The 20221-nt window shown below is 44.1% G+C and overlaps 3 protein-coding genes across 3 annotated transcripts; 2 read left to right on the top strand and 1 right to left on the bottom strand.

The window, feature by feature from the left end:
- Positions 1-245: 245 nt before the first annotated feature.
- Positions 246-9342, top strand: ZNF385A (zinc finger protein 385A). The gene is made up of 6 exons (XM_078621674.1): positions 246-389; positions 3138-3248; positions 7146-7320; positions 8648-8832; positions 8919-8989; positions 9069-9342. The coding sequence occupies exons 1-6, from the start codon at positions 315-317 to the stop codon at positions 9340-9342; spliced, it is 891 nt and encodes a 296-aa protein (XP_078477800.1). The 5' UTR covers positions 246-314.
- A 2865-nt stretch (positions 9343-12207) lies between these two features.
- On the top strand, positions 12208-13413 carry GPR84 (G protein-coupled receptor 84). Its single transcript, XM_078621675.1, has one exon. The coding sequence runs from the start codon at positions 12208-12210 to the stop codon at positions 13411-13413; it is 1206 nt and encodes a 401-aa protein (XP_078477801.1).
- A 1665-nt stretch (positions 13414-15078) lies between these two features.
- Positions 15079-20146, bottom strand: LOC144738679 (signal transducer and activator of transcription 1-like; the record flags this gene model as incomplete). Its single annotated transcript, XM_078621672.1, has 16 exons — positions 15079-15317; positions 15685-15776; positions 15915-15969; positions 16797-16985; positions 17188-17324; positions 17427-17512; positions 17918-17970; positions 18490-18625; positions 18719-18817; positions 18952-19035; positions 19137-19184; positions 19287-19380; positions 19486-19506; positions 19636-19695; positions 19818-19907; positions 19988-20146. Coding segments are annotated over 16 exons (1642 nt in total), but the record flags the coding sequence as incomplete, so codon positions are not given.
- Positions 20147-20221: the final 75 nt, after the last annotated feature.

Raw genomic sequence — 20221 nt, 5'->3', positions numbered from 1 at the left:
TGGGTATACAATAAAAACTTGGTTCCTGGTGGATGCTTCTTATTGGCTGTACAAAGGTGGAGTATCGTTATCTTTCAAAAAGCTTGAAAAAGTCAGATCATTTGAGATTGATTTTCAGTTTTCTGATCAGTTTTGGTCTTAACATGATGTAAAAAGCATCATTTGCTCAGGTGCGATCATGTCAAATTTTCATCTCTCGGTTCGTCTTTGAATGTTTTTCTATTTGCACATCCTTTGCAGGAAGTGTAAACCGACCTGGGCCGGTCCCTGCCTTCCTCAGGAGCCCGCCTGTCATCCCGCCAACCCCCCTGGACATGAAACCTTTCCTGCAGTTCCCCCTGGAGTCTCCTCACCCGGCTGCCATCAGCCTCTTCCACAACTTTAACACAGTGAGTCTCACTCTGCCACATCTGTCCACCACCAGGGATGTTAGCATCCAGACCACCTAACCTGAGACAGCACCAAGGCCAAGACCAGAACCTTCTATGACCAAAACATGGAGGGGGAGAGACCAAATGGCTCGTCGACACTGTACATGAGGCTCAGTGTACTCATGAGTTTAAAAAAAGGTTTCTAGACTAAGTCAGGACCATTAGTATCATCATGATAAGAACGTGACTCAACATCTGTTTATCAGAATCCCGATGATCCATGTTCCAGTTATGCACCTTGAACTGTGTGTTGTTATGTTTAATAATTCAATTTCATTATAGTGGAATATAGCACATATAGCACATATTATACGTTACACTTCGACGTCTCGCCAGGTGGGGGGGGGGGCAGAGGGATGCTGCATGGCAAAGGTCAGCAGTATGACAGACAACTACCAAAACGGTGATGCGTTAAAAACAGCGTCAAAAACATCCAATGTAAATGTGTATTTGAATGTGGAGGTTTCACTCACACACAGACCAGTCCGAGTCAAGACCAGTGACGTGACCCAGAATGTGGTCTGAAGACCCGTCATGGCACCAAGATGGATCTCCAGTAGTAAAGCACCAAACAGGAATCAGGTTGTTTGGTTTGAGTTGGTCTTCATCAGTGCTTCTGGAGTGACAACAAGTGGTGTGGAATTCTACACTATAATCCAGCTTACTTTTATTTAGCTGAATGAGTTTCACTATAATTGAGGAAACGACCAGGCAAGCGTTTTACTGCGATATAATAAGTAACAGCTAATCAATTGTATGAGAGCCAGAGGCTGGTTTCTCAACAGTCAGCATTTCCCGTGGCCAGGTTTCATTTCCAGATTGGGTTTCATGTGAAGGTCAGCTCAGCGTCACACACAAACACATACGTTATGATCCAGCTCATCTACATGCGCACTGGCAAAATGACCCTTCTGCAAGTTTATGATTCATCCCGCTGCATTGAGGACTCTGGGTTCAGCATCAAATGCTGGTTTGAGAACCGCAATACAGTCCATTGTGTGTCTGCGCAGACAGTACGTGAACAACACCGCTGAACTCCAGCTCAATGTAGGACGCAGGAAGCTCCACCTGCTCGTCTTCAAGAACTGAGAGGATACACCAGATTTACTGAGACTCAAAGTGCTCAGAGCCCTTCTCAAAGCTGAGGAAAGACTCAAGACTCTCAGTGTGAGGACTTATAATACTCCCAGGGGAGAAGCCTTGGTCTGTGAGGTCAGAGTTCAGTGTACATGCTCTGTTACTCTGTGTCAGGGGGCCTTGGAAGAAAAAAGTAGCATTCTTAAAATGGTTATTGCTCATAGTCCTTTTGTTGTAATGATCTGAACTTCTAAAGATATGTTTCAGTTGTTTGTATTGGAACTCTTCAGCCGTCGTGTATGAGGACCCACAGGAAACAATAAATGGACCCCCACACACACACAGCCACACCCTCCACCCCTCACACATCTATTGATGCCAGAAACTTTGCTAGCCTATAACATAACGTATTTCTGCATGTCCACAGAAATTGCACATTGTGGACCTGAGATGCACAATTTTAAAAAATCAAATGCAGCACATTGTGAGGTCTTTGCAGTCCCAGATTATCCCACACGTTTTATTTATTCATTTATTTAAAAATCATGATATGACCACGATATATGGTGTAAATGATACCGCTCGTAGACGGAGGAGTAAATGACAACAAGTGGTAGAGTAAAGAAAAATACGGCACTTTCACAGACATGACATTTTGAGGAAGATGTATAGACCTTGTGTGTGTAGTTCTAAACATGAAAAAATAATGAAAGAGAGGTAAAGTGGAGAGGCAAGTCGAAGACAGCGGCGTCTATATCTATAAATATTTCCAACAACACATGTCAACAAGGTCCATGTTTTCAGACCAATTATACCATTTCCCCTGGTCGCTGGCACTGTGGAGAGTGTAAACAGCCTCTCTCTCATTTGGCAGAGAGCATTCAAAGTCTAAGCAGGAGATGAGAGGCTGAGTTCAACCACAGAGCACTTTGGGTTTGTTAATGAGGACAACACCCGGCGCTGTGGCCGCTGAACTCTGCCAGTGGGTCAGGAAACTCACACGAGTTTCACATGAGATGACGTGGCTCCTATCTGACCTGACCAGTAAAAACACACTAGAAGTCAATATGATATACCGGACACGTGTTTTTAAATTTATCAGTCATCTTTCATCTTTCAGGATAATGATTCAGTAATACCACACTGTCCATACACCATGTCTATGTGGATGGTCGTCCACCTTTAGCTTCCCTCCATGTTATTTGTACATACCGATATTATTGTTAGCATGCTATTACAGACGCCAGAGGCTCAAAACAAAGGTTCTGTCACACATTTTTGCACAGAGGGAGTCTGTAATTAGTCTCTTCTAACCCCAATATGAATTAAAGCATTTGAATGTCACCCAAGAATGGAGGCACAGCCAGCAGCACCAGCTGCTACTGAGAAAACACACACCCTCCTGTCCACATCAATCACTGCTCTCTCCTCAGTTCACTCTTTTTATCTCCCAGCTTTAACTTCCTCAGCGAGCTCCCTCTGTCATTCACCCCTACTTTTTCTTCCCCACCTTTCCAAATCGATGTGGTTTATCCTTTTGACGGGCTGCGACTGAGAGGAACATCGACTCCCAGAGTTCCTCCTGTGTTGCTGAATCTGTGCAGTGACCTCTCCGCCCTCTGTCCTTAGATGGATCCTGTCCAGAAGGCTGTGATGACGCACACCTTTGGGCCACCCATGGTGAAGACAAAGCGGCCAATTATCTCCTGCAATGTCTGTCAGATTCGCTTCAACTCAGAGGTATGAACAAGAATACACTAACTCTGTTTACTATCCTTCCAACTCAGCTGTACAAACCAGACGTTTATTGTGAAATCTGGCTGATCCTGGTCAGTCTTAGTTTGGCTTGGTTAAGTGGGATACCTTGAAAATGACGTTCTTTAACGTGGTCATCTCCACGGTGCCATCAGTGGCATCCTTCTGTTCCATTATTAGCACAATGTCCAGGTTAAATTGCATCATCTGTCTCTGAAAACAAATGCTCGATGTCCAAAAGTGTTTTCCAGCTAAAATGAATATGTGTCAGAGTCTTGAATACAAATTTTATTCCTCCACCTCTTGACTATTATGTTTAGTTGAGTGGCCCGAAAATCATGCACCCTCGGTTAGTGGATGGTCTGTTGGGTAGAAAAGGGCATAGTTGAGAATCATGTGACTGCAGAACATCTTGTGCTTGCATGGAAACTGAGAAGTCACTGCATCGGCAGTCTAGACAGATGAAATCAGGCTGAAGTTAGCTGGTGACTGACGAGCCTGTTCATCAGACACTGACCCTTTGCTCCTGTCATCGGTTACTGAACTTTTTGCATCCATAGAATATGAGACTATTTAACTTCAGTGTAAAGCCTTTGACATCAGAGTAAGATGATCTGACAGTCGCGTGCGCGTTGAAAGTCCCTGCTATAACTGTACCATGAGCTTCATACGTTAATACATATTTGCATTGTGATGCACTGCAGCATATGAAATGTTTTAGGAAAGTGTTGTAAAATGTTTCTATTCAAGTTTATTTATGACCATTTCTTGTCTAGACTCCATGATGGAACACAAATCGTGCTGTTGTATCCATCCACCAACTTCAGCAGACTGTCTTGCCTTACACTGACAAAAATCCATGTGTCTCATGCTCATATAAATGAGTTATTTTAAAGCCGCCTGTGTCTCACACACTCACCCAAGTGTGGTTGTTGTGTTGGTATTAGATGCAAAGGGAGTGAGAAAGTGTCAGTATTTGACGAGCTGGGGGCGTCGTTATTTGATGTTGAGGGAAGAGAAGGTGTTGAATTGACTGTACAGCTGGAGTAAGTGAGAACATGGTCCAATTTTAGCCCCTCTGGAGAGCGGAGTGGGGGAGGAACACGGAGACACACTGCTTGCTTAATTCCTACTGTAAATACTGCGAGTGTCCTTCTGTTCTCCTGTCCCATCTAAGGACATTTGAAGACGTTTTACTGTCCTGAACTCAGTGGCTGGTTTGGATCTCATACTGTACATAAAAGAACAGTTTGTGTAGAGAGACAGAGACACGAGACATTTGTGATCATACTCTGATCAGGCTCACATGGAGAAAACTGCAGCTCAGCTGACACAAGCTAATCAGGCATATTCCACTGAACAGTGAAATACAAAGAATATCTCTATATATAATATTCTGTATGTGTGTATGTGTGAGCATCTTGTGCAGAACTACCGGTACAAATCTGTTTATACAATCACGCCGGTCAGACAGATATTTTGGAGACAGAACGACAGTCGGCATGACAGAAATAGAAAACTTTAGAGAAAAGAACTGGCTCAACATTTCAGTTAGGGATAGAGTTCAGGCAAATCAGGATTAACGTTCAAGTCTCTAGTGAAATGTCTTTTTACATAGACGATGTGTGTGTGTTAACTATGTCAAACATCTTAGAACGTCCTCTTATAGTCTTAGAAGCCTAGATATGTAAGTACATTGTCGTACCAGTACTCAAAGTGGATGCAGTGATGTGCGTCATCAGAAACTCACGTAAAACTGTTTGCTCTGTGCAGAGCCACTTAATTATATCCCCCCATCCCCCCCCCCCCACGTGTTCTCACATGGTCTACATGAGAATGATAATTGACAGTGTGGGGCGCTTTTATTTATCACATGTACACATTGACATACTCTCACTTCATCTGCCGGCATGAAAATAATGCTCATGCAGGCTCATGTCATGGCTGCGTTATGCGGGGGAGGGGGGGGGCACCTGTTTGTCTGACCTGCTGCTGGACTGCTGAGCCATGGTGTACATCTGCTCCACACCACTTCCCACAGTAACCTGAGAGACGAGGCGCTTTAAGCACCATGGACATTCTTTAATCATGAAGGAGCCCACTGCTTACTGGAGCTGCACTGCAGTTCGACGGCAGACAAACAATTTTCATTTCTCATGCGTTCCCCCCGCTCGTGAAAGTGCTTTAATAACACCAACAGCTTTCTGGTTTATGGGTGCGTGGTGAGTGCTGATAGCAGCCACTCAGAATGTCTGCACACACTCGTGTTGGAGTCATAAACAGTGGCATTCATTTCAGGCCGCAGAGGACAAACTGTCGTCTGCCAGTGTTCTGCTGACTTCTGCAGCAAGGCTGACGTCACAGCATGCTGCATTAGCCATCGTCACCACTGCAGCACCAAACCGGACACCCCTCTCTCTTCACTCCCCGTCTCCTTTCAAAAAGTGAAAAGTGATTCTTCTCTCCATTTGTCTGGAGTGTTTTCATGTGTCTGCTGTAGAGTTTAACTGTATCATCTGTCTTCTCTCGTACACCCCCACCCCCCACCCCACCAGCTCTTCCAACCCCTCTTCCTGTCGCCGCTGCCTGTACCCTGATTTGGCTGTGCGACTGGCTCTCGCCGCGTTCTGTGTCTTTGTTGCCTCTATAGATAAAACATCAAAGCACATCCTGCTTAGAGAGAAAAGGATTTCAGGGACATTCACTTGCTCTCATTTCCCTCGCTTAAATCCTCTCTGTGCTTCCTCAGTCATCGTAATCCTCCTTTCCATAGGCTCGTCACATCTTTTCTCACTCCATTTCATCTGCAATTCTGAATGTCATTTATATTTCATCATCATTCACTTTCCCTCTTAACGCCGATGATCTGATGCATTTATCTGTTTTACATCCAAACGTCTCCAATCTCTTCACCCGAGCTTGAATTACTGCCGTACCTTCAACGACCTCTTGACACTGAAGGTCAAGGAGGATGACAGGCTCTCTTTGTGGAAAGACAAACATCTCGGAAAAAAACGACAACTGTCGACTGAGGCTTCATCTTTTTGTAGAGCTTTGTGGAGGGCAGAGGCCTTGGGTTACACAGGCGATGCTATATATGTTCGTCTGTCATCACCAATCAGGATGAGGGCTATATGGGTAACTAGCATTGCTAGTTAATACCTGAAGCTTACAGAGGCATCCGAACACAACCCAGTGGACTCTTTACCTCAGCGAAGCATCCGTCCCCGAGGAGCCCCGACCACGTGCCTGTCACGTGCCTGTTGGGGCTCCCTCCGGTTTGTTATTGACATACTGAAACTTCCCTGATACCAACAGGTCTACGGGCTTGTGTGTGCTCATGCACACACGGTCTCACTACACGAATTAGCATCTTGAAGCATGACTATTTCTGCCCTCCTCTGTCCATCCAAGCCTTCTGGTCAGGAAAGGTTGAATTGACGCTCCTATGAGTTCACAAAGAATTTTTTTTCCTCAGCAGCCGACTGTCAACTGTCAGTTGTTGCCCCCAGCTACTTTCAAATAATCCCACCCCTCAATAATCCTTATCGGCTCAGGAGGCTGGTTCAGTGTTTACACTGGCAGTGACAGCCTCATTAGCGCTACAGACCCGCAAATCATCGTCTGAACAGCCAGAAATTGTAGAGACTATTGGATTTGTCCTTTGGGGAGAAAAATGCAGCAGTTTGCTCCGTTCAAACCTTTAACTGGCAATGCCAGTTTGTCCCATCAAGGACACACATTCCCCTGGAAGTCTCACTGACTAAGTGGAGGTTTACTGGATTGTTCAAAGAAAAGGGTGTGGAGCATTCCAGACTTGGATAGAAGCATCCTTCCTACCAGTGATCTGAAGAACACCACTGCCATGTCTTGTCTTACCAGAGTCAGGCTGAGGCCCACTATAAAGGGAACCGCCACGCTCGGAGGGTAAAAGGCATTGAAACCTCAAAGACAGCTCGTCTCCAAGATGGCGACAAGCAGAATCTTCCCCCTGCTGCTTCACCTTCCCTGTCAGGTCCCTCGCCATCCAGCCCAGAGCCCGATCCTAGTAAGACTGGTAAGTAGTACACGATCAAAAAACAAAAACCAGAATCCTGGTGTACCCCCTCTGAGTTTGATCATCAGAAAAATGTCTAATTCTAAGATAACCCCCCTCACAGGCACACACGGGCTGTGTCCGAAATCACCCCTTACTCACTATATAGAGTATACAGTGTCATATACTACTACATATACTACTATATGTAGTAGTATACTATACTACTACTACTACTACTACTACTACTATACTATACATAGTGGATGCGCCATTTTGTAGGGCTGTCCGAATGTTTAGTGAGAATGAATATACCCTAAACAGTGAATTCAAAGTAGAAACGGTAAAAATACGAGTATGAAAGTTCCAGTACAGTAACGTTACAGGATCGACCCCCAAAGTCTCAAATTTGATTTATTTGGCAACAGCAAACGTAACTTCTTTGGTATTTTGTATTGGAATACACACTCGGTATAATATCATGTATTTATCACAAAAATGCATATACATGTGTATATATACATACTTATGTATTGTTATATCTTGTAATCTACTATCTGTGGGACATACAGCCAAATGATATGACGATGCGACAGCGATGACGTAAATAAACGGCACCGACACTAGTGTCCAAACGTGCGTCTATTTTTTGCGGTTGCGTGCAAATGAGTGGGTGATTTCGGACACAGCCCTAGAGTCTGGTACTCAGTTGATCAGTGACAACATAAAATACACTTTGAGAAGACTACAGTGTGGTCTGCTTACTAACCTGAAACACTTGTGCTGTTTACAGAGGACACCCAAACCTGTCCCAGCTCCAATGAGTCACCTTTGACCCCTAGCCGCCTCCCAACGCCCACACTGAGCCCGGCGGACACAGAGTGTCCCCTCTTGCCTCCTGTCAGCACACCTTTATTATCACCCTCACCCTTACTCTCCACCACCCTGAGCACACCCCCTGCAGACCCAGCAGCGTCTGTTGACACCCCGTCCCCAGCACCCAGCCCCTCCTCAGGGGAGTCCGAGGAGGAGAAGGCCAAGAAGCTTCTCTACTGCAGCTTGTGCAAAGTAGCTGTTAATTCCCTTTCACAACTGGAAGCACATAACAAAGGTAAGTCAGCTTTGAAGGGGTGCATATCTACATGCAAACAGACTGCAGCTAAAAAAAACAGAAGCATTATGTAATATTAGAGGCAATGTGAGAACGGCATCTTCAGAGGCTTCGTCACTTGTTTGTAGTTGCAGTTGCAGACACAAAAATAGGTGATTTACTGCCACTTGGTGGTAAAAAACAGGAATTGCAACAATTTCCACAGAGTGAAATTAGTCGTTTCTCTTTGTTTCCCAGGTACCAAACACAAAACCATTCTGGAGGCTCGGAGTGGACTAGGGCCCATCAAAGCATACCCACGTCTGGGTCCTAAACTTCCCTCTGAGCAGGGAGGGGAGCCGTCTGACCCCAACACTCAGGAACGCACCTTCCACTGTGAGATCTGCAACGTCCGAGTCAACTCGGAGCTGCAGCTCAAACAGGTGAGCAAACCACAAACCACCTGCAATTCTCTGTGTCCCTGCGATGTCAGGATCTGACAACTGCCCCGTTTCATTTGACACTGCAGCACATATCCAGCCGCAGGCATCGAGACGGTGTTGCAGGGAAACCGAATCCTCTCCTCAGTCGGCACAAGAAGCGCACAGACTTTTTGGTATAACCTTTAACTTTCTGTCAGTTGAAATATTCCCAACATCTCTTTACGATCTCACATCAGTACTCTTCGTTCAATTTCACATTCATTTTTCTTGCCTTTCGCAAAGGAACTGCCAAAAAGTCTGGGGCCTGGACTTTTACCAAATCCTCTGGCTGTCGCAGCAGCTATGGCAGCGGCAGCATCCTCAAATCAGCTGGCTCTTCGCCCTCCTGGCCCAACCGCCCACCCTCACCCCCATCACCACCTCCTGCAGGGAACCCCCCTCAGCCTGCTGAGGCCTGCTCCCGGGCCCATTCGCACGACGCACGGCCCCATCCTCTTCACTCCATACTGATGCTGGTAGGCGGGGGAGGAGTCAGGGAGAAGCACACTGTGAAGAAAAGAGCTGCTGGTGTTTCAACGTCATGAGCATACAGGTCACTGTTTAGTCAAGAGGGAGAGCAAGAGGTATCTGACAAAAACCTGGATGTTTTGTAGAGACTGTTTCCATCCTTCTGCATCAATAAACTATCTGTGAATGACTGCAAGAGGAGGACCAAGGCTTCTGCCAAGCATGGTCGTCTCTGATCGCCCACCAACCTGCAGCTGATCTCCACCTAACATACAATCCATTGTATCGAAGCCCTACCTCTCTATGATTTGACTAGTCATCTCTGCACCCAAATGGACGATACCATCAAAAACACGAGGATCGCCGACATCCTCCTGTAGCGATCACGGTGTTGTAGGTTTTGTGGCCTCACCACTCTGTACTGTATGTCTACATGATAACTCCTGGCCTACACTGTCTACTTTTGGTACTTCGGTTGGACACGAGCAGGAACTGGAAGCGCAGCAGTTATGATCAAGCAGGCGTGATGTAGTGAAGCGTATTCATTGCCTCTGGAGTACTATGCAGTCATGTCAGTGTGTGTCCTTGTGGTCTGACTTCTGATGAGGTTGGAGGAATGAGAACGCTGACTTTATTTATTCTTCAAGTCGAAATGATGAAGTGTCACCTGATGAACTTCATCCACCTGCTCCCTAACAACCAACATGCACACAGTCTGTAGTGAGCAGTCTGGATGTGAACAACTCACGATGTATGTTAAATGATCTGTTGTGATTCCATGTGCTCACGTTTCGTCAGCGCAGTGGAACGAGCGCAGCAGGATAATGGGTGAGTCATACCGTGGCAGGTGTTTGCATTATGTGCACAGACTTTATGATTACATAATACCACATTTTCATCACGATTCAGAACAAGAAGTGTAGAACCAGTGGGATGACAGACACCAGCATTCTGTGAAAGGAGGAGGACCACATACTGTACACAGATGATTAGTATGCAAAAGCATCATCTTTTGATAACATTGTAGGTCTGTAGTGGGATCAAAATGGTGTTTGTCTGCTTTGTGTAGTCGAATGCATCATGACATCCCAGTGAAAACTGTTGTGACGGCTTGTGAGACATTAGCAGGAAGCTTTAGGAAATGGAAACTGTAGCAATACTTTCAGCAACCTTTCTTGTTCATAGCAATAAAAAGAAAATGTCTGCAAACGTGTTCATTGTTATTTAGGAGAAGTGTATTGAAAATGACTGTAAATGTAGATGATTAAAAAGGTATGTTGGGGCTTCCTGTTAAATTAAAACAGAGTTGTTTAAGACAAATCATTAAAATACGTTTATGATTGTGAAGTTTTGACTGTTTTTTTTTGGGGGGGGGGGGGTTACCACCACCTTAATTCCTATAAATGTTGACAGACAGAAAAAAGTGACACAGGAGGTTTTTACTTAATCTGATTTATTTTTGGTCATTTCTGTCATAGGTGCAGTGTCTCCTCTACGCGTCTACAATTATCACCTGGGAATAAAAAAAGGGTTTTGAATTTGAATTTGAATGAATTTGAATCCTGCCTGACAGCTGTCCTGTCTGGTCCTGATATCTCTTAGTCTACGACCAGTTACATGAAGTCTTTGACAGTAGTACTAATACTCCTGTAGTTACATTCTCCTCCAGCCTCTGTGCAGTTTACTTTCAATGTCTCCAGTTTCATTTGTAAGTAAGATTCCGTTCGTTGAGCAGTTGTTTTATTTCCATTTCATTTCTGCTTTAACTCTTCTGTGCTTGCTCCTTCTTCATATTAATTTAACATGACCAACTGTGGAACACATATGTAGAAAACAGGTCACTGGTATAATAGTCTTGTGATTCAACACACTTTCTCCCCATGTCACAGAAACAGGAAGTCAATGTGCAACAGCAAAAATAACAAAATTACATCAGCATCTTTTTTCTCACCACAATGTGGGGCTGTCTGTATTTTGCACATCTGTCCAACATAAATACAGTAGATTTTGTACATTTTGAATTTATGTTCTCAACTGTTTCAAATATTGATGTTGTCAAACTCATCACCTATCATGACCATATGTATATATATATATACTGTATATATAGAGAGGGAGAGAGGGAGCCCATAGCCCAAGTTGTGCTCCTGCGCTTTCATTTGAATGAGAAAACCTTGTTCAACAGAAGACCTAAGAACATATTTCAATATGTTAGCAACACAAATCAAAGGTCACATTTTAAAGATGTCATAAATTGCAGGCTCTCTCTTCCTGAATTCTCTTCCTGAATGTTGACATGAGGTGGGAAAACCCTTCAGATCATTTCAACATCTACAGGAATCTTGAGCAACACAGAGAAGACACATAAATTGAAACTCTGACAGGAAGCCGACAATCAGCGCAGCAGCTCGGCTGCATGTCAACATATGAACTGGCAGAACTCGTCCACTTTCAGGTGAGACATCTATTTCTGTTCATGGATAAGAGATTGTTGGGGCATTAGGATTTTTGAGGGGCACCTTAACCTATTCTAAGAAAAGAGTTGAGAGTCATCTTAAATGATTTGATATATTTTTAAAAAATGTGTAAAAGGATGTACACAAAACATTTGAATATTTCTTAAAGGTAAATGTAGAAGAGTGATTTATTCTTTCTAGACAGAGTATCTTAAGTTACTAAGGCCCATGAGCTGCATGTAAGACAAAATAAAAGTAAACTAATGTAGTTCAAACTAATATGGGTGCAAAGACAAAAGTGGACTGACTGTTGTAGAAATGCAGAAGTTTTATGCCACTTGTCACTTCCCGTCTCACCTTTTCTGTTTGAACAGCACAGAGAGGTTCACTGCTCCATTCTGTCGTTCACAGGATGCTGCTGAACCACACAAACCAGACCGAGGGGAACTTCTCCTGCTACAGTCCCTCAGTTGTGGGATACCGCTACTTTGCTGTGCTGTGGGGCTGTGCGGTGACCATCACCGGCACCGTGGGAAACCTGATGACTGTTCTAGCTTTTGTCTTCGACTCACGGCTGAGGACTCGATTCAATGTGCTGATTGTCAACCTGGCTGTTGCTGATCTCTTGTACTGCACCATACTGCAGCCCATCTCAGTGGACTCCTATCTGCACCTCCGATGGCGCAGCGGTGAGCTCTGGTGCAGAATCTTCGGGCTGCTCCTCTTCCTCTCCAACTCCGTCTCCATTATTACCCTGTGCCTGGTGGCAGTCAGTCGATATCTGATGGTTGCTAAAAGAGCCGTGTTTGAGCGGATCTTCTCTGCCCGTGGACTCACGTTCCTCCTGATCTCTGCATGGGCACTCGGCCTGGCGAGCTTTGGCCCACTGTGGCCTGTCTATGTGTTTGTGCCCAATGTCTGCACATGCAGCTTCCATCGAACCAGAGGTCGCCCCTACTCCACCATCATGCTGTTCTTATATTTCTTTGTTGGATTAGGATGTGTTGGCACATTCTACCTCCTCATTTATAGGCGAGTCCTGGTTGCCTCAAAGACTCTCCTCCACTACAGACTCAGCCGCAGGTCATCCAGGAAGAAGCCAGTCTCTTCAGCACCGGCGACAGATGACAGCGGTGTGGGAAGTGGCGTCACCAACATTTGCAGCACTGAGATGAGCAGCCAGGGGAAAGTAGTCAGTGATGATAATGAGATCATCAATGACACTTCCTCACCAGAATCCCCAAATCCCCATCCTGTCGGCCCTACCTCGACTAAAAGCACATCAGCGCCAACAACTGCAGCATCCACATCTCCCTCAGCATCCTCAGGAGATGATACAGAATTTAAGCGTGTGACACGCATGTGCTTTACAGTTTTCTTGTGCTTTGTGTTCTGCTTTGTCCCCTTCCTGCTCCTCAACATAGCGGATAAACACAACCGCGCCCCACAAGTGCTGCACATGTTCTGCGCAAACCTCACCTGGCTTAACAGCTGTATTAACCCCATGCTCTACGCCGCTCTCAATCGACAGTTTCGTCAGGCCTACCACCTGCTGCTCACCAGGGCGGCTTCACCCTTCACCCGCCTCCGGACCTGGTGTCCGTCTCTGAGCTCCTAGACTCCTGAGAAGTAAAACATCTACCTGATGTTTTGCTGAGGTAATCAGTAAAAACTTTAAAGAAAGACACCTCCTGGATGACTGACAACCAGCAGACTGTCTTTCATGAACACCGTGAAAAAACTTCACAACAAAATCCCACAGAGTTTGCGTTCATACTTAGAAATATGTGTTCAATTTGACATTTGTTTGTTCTGTGTACATTATGTATGTGCTTGATTAAACTCAACTATTCCTTTCCGTAATAGACGCTTTTTCTTACACACATTTGAGCAGCATGTATGATGACACGTCGTTGCATCGCTTCACAGCTGTTACGTCATCTGAAAACCTCCCCACGTTTGCGAAATGCCGAATAGAGTCATCTGACACAGCATGACGTCATCGGTAATTCAGTTACACACACACACACACACTATGAAGGCTATAAACTGCTGGCTGTCACACTCTGTGTGATCACCTGTGCCCTCAGTTTCGTCCATCACCTCCATCATCTTCTGCTCTCTTGGTCTCAACAACAACAATGGTCATGTGCTCGTGTTCAATATGAAACTTTAATCTTGACTTTGTCAGTGTAGAGATGTGAAAACTGGGTCACATTTATTTTTCAAGTATTATTGACCCCGGTAGAGCTGGTTGAGAAGGGGCGGGGCCTCAGTCAGAAGAACTCGGACTAAACTAAGCGTGTCAAGAGTTCTGCTGTTTTGAAAATTGTTGATGTTATATTTTTTTTATTTTTTCACAATTGTAAATATTTTACACTGCCAGAGTCACTTCCTGGCTGATGTTAAATGTGCAGGCGGAGCGTGTATCTTTCTTTGAGTAGGTTTTTATCACGACCCCAACACACACACACACACACACACACACACACAGAAACAAAGAGCCCAGACATTGCTTCTGTCTGTTCAGTCTATAATGGTCTAATGGAAATGGAAATGACAAAAGTCACACATGATAATATTTATGCTGCATACAGCAACTTCCTTTTACTGATAGGACAGACTATAAAAGTGCACAGATCAAGCAAGAACCACGTTTCAGTGCAATTCACATTAAAACAACCTCTAATTCCATTTCCAATCCTTGACCAAAAGAAACTATTCAACCATTCAAGTCCTCCTCATGCAGTCTGAGTGAACCCTGTTTGGGATTATGGTGACAAAATCCTCATAGTATGATTGAGTATTAAACTTGTAAAAATGTTCATACAGACATGTACAGATTTCAAACATAAAAATATGAAAACCAGGAATGACAATGTTTTGTAGTGCAGAGGAGGAATGGGAAATCTGGATGTACCAAGAGCCTCCTATCCTCAAGTCAGCTGGCATTTGTTTATTATTATTTAGAGTACACAGTTAACCTGAGCACACTTTTGGATGCGGCAGGGAACGCACACAAAACAAAAAAAACCATGGAAACTCCACACAAAGATCCCAGGCCAGGACACGAACAGCGCTAACCACTGCGCCAGCATGTCATCCCCCTGCGTTATACGGGCACACACACACACGCACACACACACACACACACACGCACACACACACACACACAATTACATATATACATATTACTTCATCAATGGATTTGCCTTGTACCACCACCTGAGCAGTAGAACATAGAAAACCTTTGGTTAAACACAATACACAGAGCAGATTGTTATTAGAACAAATTCACACAGGATTGTGGGGACAGGGAAGCAATTTCTTGCAAAGTGAGAACAGGCAGCATCGACACATCTTGGAACACTTCAGAGTCAGCAAGGTGAGAGTTGCTGTGGGGCTCCAGTAGATCCTCCGGGTACAAGGGACAGACATTCTCCATTTCAGGAAGCATGGGATCATGCATGGGTTCACCCATCTCCAGAGCAGCCTCCAAGGGACGAAGATTCCCTGCTTGACCTGAGAACGGAGGGACAAGAGAAGGACAAAAGTTCTGCTGTCACCGCCATTGTGTTTAGTTTTGCTTCCACTAAGGAAACTAAAGTGACGGAAGTTGCACCACGCAAGTACAGAACACCGAAGAAGGAACCTGACTACAAAAAAGATTCAAAAGATTCAAAAGCTGAAAAATGCCCAAACTTCCTCAATTGTGCCTTTATTGACACAAATAGTTAAGTGTTATAACATCAGGCTGCTGCATCTCCTCCAGGGATTTCATCCACCGCACAGCACAGACGCCAAGACAGAGAGCTCCAACATGGAGGGAGACAGATTTGTTTGAAAAGGTCTTTCGCTGGGTGGGACAGCAAGAAGAGCCATGACTCACCCACTGCCTCTTCACATAGATCATTCATCAGCTGCGAGTCTTCACCCTGTGCCATGTCACAGGACATGGGCGACATAGCCTCCACAGAGTTCCTACACCACCAACACGCAGTCAGGACACAAAGAGGTGTGGGTAGACTACAGGTTAAGGACGATTTGTTGGCGGTGTTCAGATTCTTTGATATAAAAGGTGCAGATCCTACTTCAGTGCAAATAATCAAAGTGACTTACCGTTTTGCAACAAACATCAGCTTGGTTTTGATGTACTCTATGAACGGACTTGCACCTGAGAAACGAATGGAAAATATTTGATTTGGAGCGCACATTTCCAACACTTCAGCCAAGTAAGCGTCCAGCCATTAGTCAAAGAGCATTAACGATGTAGGTGAACGTTCTACGGTTCAACAGTCCACACTTTCTGCCTAGAACACAGGGCAAGGGGTATTTACTGTAGATGTAACGCTATGCACATGGGTTTGTGTTTGCTACCTGACAGCTCTGTATCTCTGTGTCAAAAGATGACGTGTAGGGTCTGCGCAGGGTCCACGTCAACCGATGCATTGCCTATAGTGTAGCTTAACGTGCACCTCTCCTAAACTGTAACTACGCAGACCTCCGCAGACAGCAGCAGCTTTCAGCAGCTTTCACAGTCGTCAGAGCGTGACTTCCGTATTTTCTGAGAAAAATCGTGTTGTAGTTATTGCAGTAACAAGATCCGCTGACTTTCAAATGCTAAACGAAGAAAAAAAGAAACACGGGTAATGGGACACAAACACGGCAGTGAGATTCAATGTGGAGCTACGCAGACAAAATAAACGCTCTTGACGGCGTAGGGTCTGTGTCAGGTCTGTGTCACACTGGATTGTATGAAACTAAGACTGAAATCAGCCTGAGCTTGTGAATCTGTGAGAAATACACCTCAATGTCTTCAAAAGTTCCTGTAAAATAAGTGTCAGCTGTTGTATAAAGGCAGGAGAAAATGTGTGTCATTTGTTGGTTAATTAACAACAAACACATCAAAAATAAACCGTGACCTACTTGGCAGAGGCAGCAACAACAAATCCTCTTTACACCAAAATGACAGAGGCAGAGTGAACACACTGGTTTCGTTACCTCCACTCTCCGCTGTGTAGTATTTTTCAAAGGCCACATCTCTGGGGGTGTTGGGATACAAATAGAGCAGAGGATTTTCTGGGACGTTGTCAGGTTCGATTATCAGAAAATTCCTGACGATCTCTTGGAAGGGGATCTGGGAGAGGTCGTTTTTGGTGAAGGGCTGGATTGTCTTGACCTCCGGCTTACCTGGAGATCACAGAGGAAAATTGTGAATGAAGGCCTTTTTTCATCTGAAATGTCTGGAAATAAATCTAAAAAAAAAAAAAATCACGTTGCATCAATCACATGTACAAAATGAAAATCAAAGGCAATTTAATTGTTTTCCCTTCTTTGTATTTCATGTCACACATTCAAAAGTCCTCCTATTAGGACATTAAACGTGTCTCACCATTACTGTCGTTATCAACCCAGGAGAAGGTGATTCCTCCGTTGACTCTTTCACTGAAGCGAAACAAGAACGTGCCCCTCTGTTTTCTCTTCAGGAGGACTTTCTCTCTGCCTTTGCTCACAAAGCCCATGATGAGGCTACAATAAGGAGAACAATTAAAACAAGGACCCCGCCCTGTTTCCAGGAAATTACCACAAACTGCAATGCTCAGCTGAGAATTTGGAAATTTGGAAATTTACCCATCCCTCCACAGGTCCTGCAGATACGTTGACACCATGACCAAGATGCTGTCGAACCAAACCCAGAACGTGTCTGGACTGGATTCCTAAACCAGAACAGAGTTATACAACAACCGCAATGCTGCTGTTCTGTGAGGCTATAGTCCTATATACGCTTTTGCTCCTTAGCATTCATGAAGACCTAATTGTATATGTAACTGTGTATTTGTGTACTTGTGTATTTGTGTGAGCCATGTATGTAACTGTACATACAGTTCACAGGGATAACATAGTTACCATGTTCACCGCGTTAAGTCAGGATTTTTGATAAATAAAGGTACGTTATAAGGCAATAACTCAATACCTGTATTATGTGTCAAAGCATTTGAAAAACTAAAGCTGTTGCTGCCACATTGACATTAGAGTGATCAACTAGCTGGCTGACACTGCTGTTGTATGAATGATGCTGCTGACACGGATGAAAAGGATTTTCAAACACTCAACATTCTTACCTTGCTAAACTTTGGCCAAGATACTTTCAGGGTGTCATAGTTCGTCTGCCGTCCTGCTCAGAGGACAAAAACACATTATGAAAACACAAAGTATTACACATCTCTGACATACAATATGATAAAACAAGAGCGCTGAATTAAGTTGTCCAGTCGTGGATGTACGTACAACTACCTGGTGAACAGAGATGCAATTTGCAGGTCTACCTTCTTCACATTCACTGTTCACTGTGACTTGTATGGGATAATAGGTCTTTTCTCTTGGAACAATTGATGGGTGGAACTATGTGCGTCTGTTCATCGTTCCAACTGTCCATAACACTGAGCTGGAAATGGACCTGAATTTGTGTAGTCTGGATCCAGGCAACACACTCACTCAGATGAATCAGACGTATCAAGTGCATTTCTTGTGAATTTCTCTCAGGAGATAAAAATAAAGTATCAATCTATTTAATTATCTATCACATGAACTACAAATTAAATCTATAATGTGCAATGACAATATAACCTCTTTAACCAATATAACAACAAACCAAAGAGGAGTCACTGAGACAGCACAAGGACGCGGGACTTACCAAAAAGTTTTTGTGCAATCATTTCCAGCTGATCTGGGTTCAGACCAAGTTTGGTGGCCGACAGAAACTGCCAACTCAGCATTTCTCCAAACTGTGGCCAAGGGGCAGAAGGAGCGTTGACAAAAAACATGACGTCCTGAAGAGAACACAAATTAATTTAACTTTCATTTCCAACACAACAAGTATCCAACTGACTCCACTGTGTTGACGTGTGCAATCACCTACGTACTTTATTGTCCTGACTGAGCATGTTGAACCAGAGGATGGAGGCACAGGCGCTCAACTGCTGGCTGGAGTTTGAGATGACGATAACTGGGAGGGAGGAGGCCTACATTGGGTGTCAGAGGTGCATTTAAAAAAAAAAAAAAAACACAATATATCATGGTTATTTTTTCAGTAAAGTATATGTATATGTATTTTTTCAGTATATGTAAAATGTTATCTATGTAGAAGAAACTCCACCTGCAACTCAACCGAGAAGCCATTCAGCTGAAATTCAGTGTTGAAGTACATGATGTGCAGCTCTTCTGTAACACTGAGAGAAACCTTCCAACAGCAGAGCAAATGCACCGATTACTATTTTCACTTTTGTTCAGTTTTTATTTCTTGGTATGACCTGACAGCAGTGATGTCGAATGCCCACTCACATCACTGACTCCTTTGGTGCCACCTCCATTCTTCTGTTCCTTCAAAGTCTACAGGTAAAGGAAGTGGTACATCAGAATTAAAGTTGGGGAAACATCTATACCAAAGACAATGACCTTGTAACGCTGCCATTAACAATCAATAGTACTCACAAGATGTCTGAAGTCTGCCACCAAGCCACCGTTCTGTTTGTCAGTCATATTCAAGTCTTTGCTGCTGGTCCCCAGGACATTAAAATGTCGATATCTGCAGGGTTCCAAGGGTTAGACATGAACACACATTGAACCTGAAAGCTCACTACTATTCTACAGGACATATCACTTGATATTAAGGCAAAAGAAATGTACGCACCCTTTTTTCTGAGGAGCATCCCTAATTTCAGAGGGAAAAAAACAGCAGTTACCACAAGGGGGAACAAAAAAAACCCACAAGCTTCTGAAAAGCAGGTGAATTTGTAATGATCACAAAACATACAGATGAAAATGCAGGTGAGAATTTTACCTGTCCATGGATACCTTCACTTTCATGTTGTTGTTGAGCTCAGGAAAATTGACAAGAAGTCTGAAAAAAGGTGAGAGGCATACGTTCTTTGGAAATGTTGAAGCATAAAGCATTCAAATTTGTACAGCTGAACTGCTATGTACATGGAGACAACATGGAGATTGTTTGGAGGGGCAACTGACCTCGTCCTAACAGAGAACTGGACACCTGTGCGGAGAATCAGTTGGAATTTCCCCTGAGGCATCGATGGCTGATTCTCAACCACAAAGGAACTTCAAAAAAAATAATAAGGAAATGTTAGGACATTGCAAAAGGACATTATGTGTGAGAAACTGTGTCTTTGAATTGAGACCTCTTGAGTAAATCTCGCAGGAGTTGGTCCGCTTTCTTCTGCAGAGCAGGTTTTTGGGCCTTCACAGGGTCGTTTTCATAGGACACTTTTCCCACCAGCTCTTCCAGTTTACTAAGAAACTCACGCATCTGGAAGAGACATTCTGCCACACAAGTAAACCTGAAAAACAAGATATAAAGCGCAAATGCACCTTGTGTTGGTCACAGATATAAATAGAGGTAACACACATCATAT

Source organism: Lampetra planeri, unplaced genomic scaffold, assembly GCF_965212315.1.
Source record: "Lampetra planeri unplaced genomic scaffold, kcLamPlan1.2.h2 scaffold_1123, whole genome shotgun sequence".
NCBI classification, from domain to species: Eukaryota; Metazoa; Chordata; class Hyperoartia; order Petromyzontiformes; family Petromyzontidae; genus Lampetra; species Lampetra planeri.
The sequence above is the reverse complement of the archived record's forward strand: the minus strand, read 5'-3'. Positions and strand labels throughout refer to the sequence as shown.

Bases quoted from the DNA above. Each gene is read 5' to 3' on its own strand.
- GPR84 (XM_078621675.1), top strand. From the start codon at position 12,208: ATGCTGCTGAACCACACAAACCAGACCGAGGGGAACTTCTCCTGCTAC.
- ZNF385A (XM_078621674.1), top strand. From the start codon at position 315: ATGAAACCTTTCCTGCAGTTCCCCCTGGAGTCTCCTCACCCGGCTGCC. The intron at 3,249-7,145 runs GTATGAACAAGA...TTGTCTTACCAG, and splicing joins AGATTCGCTTCAACTCAGAG to AGTCAGGCTGAGGCCCACTA. The intron at 7,321-8,647 runs GTAAGTAGTACA...TTTGTTTCCCAG, and splicing joins GCCCGATCCTAGTAAGACTG to GTACCAAACACAAAACCATT.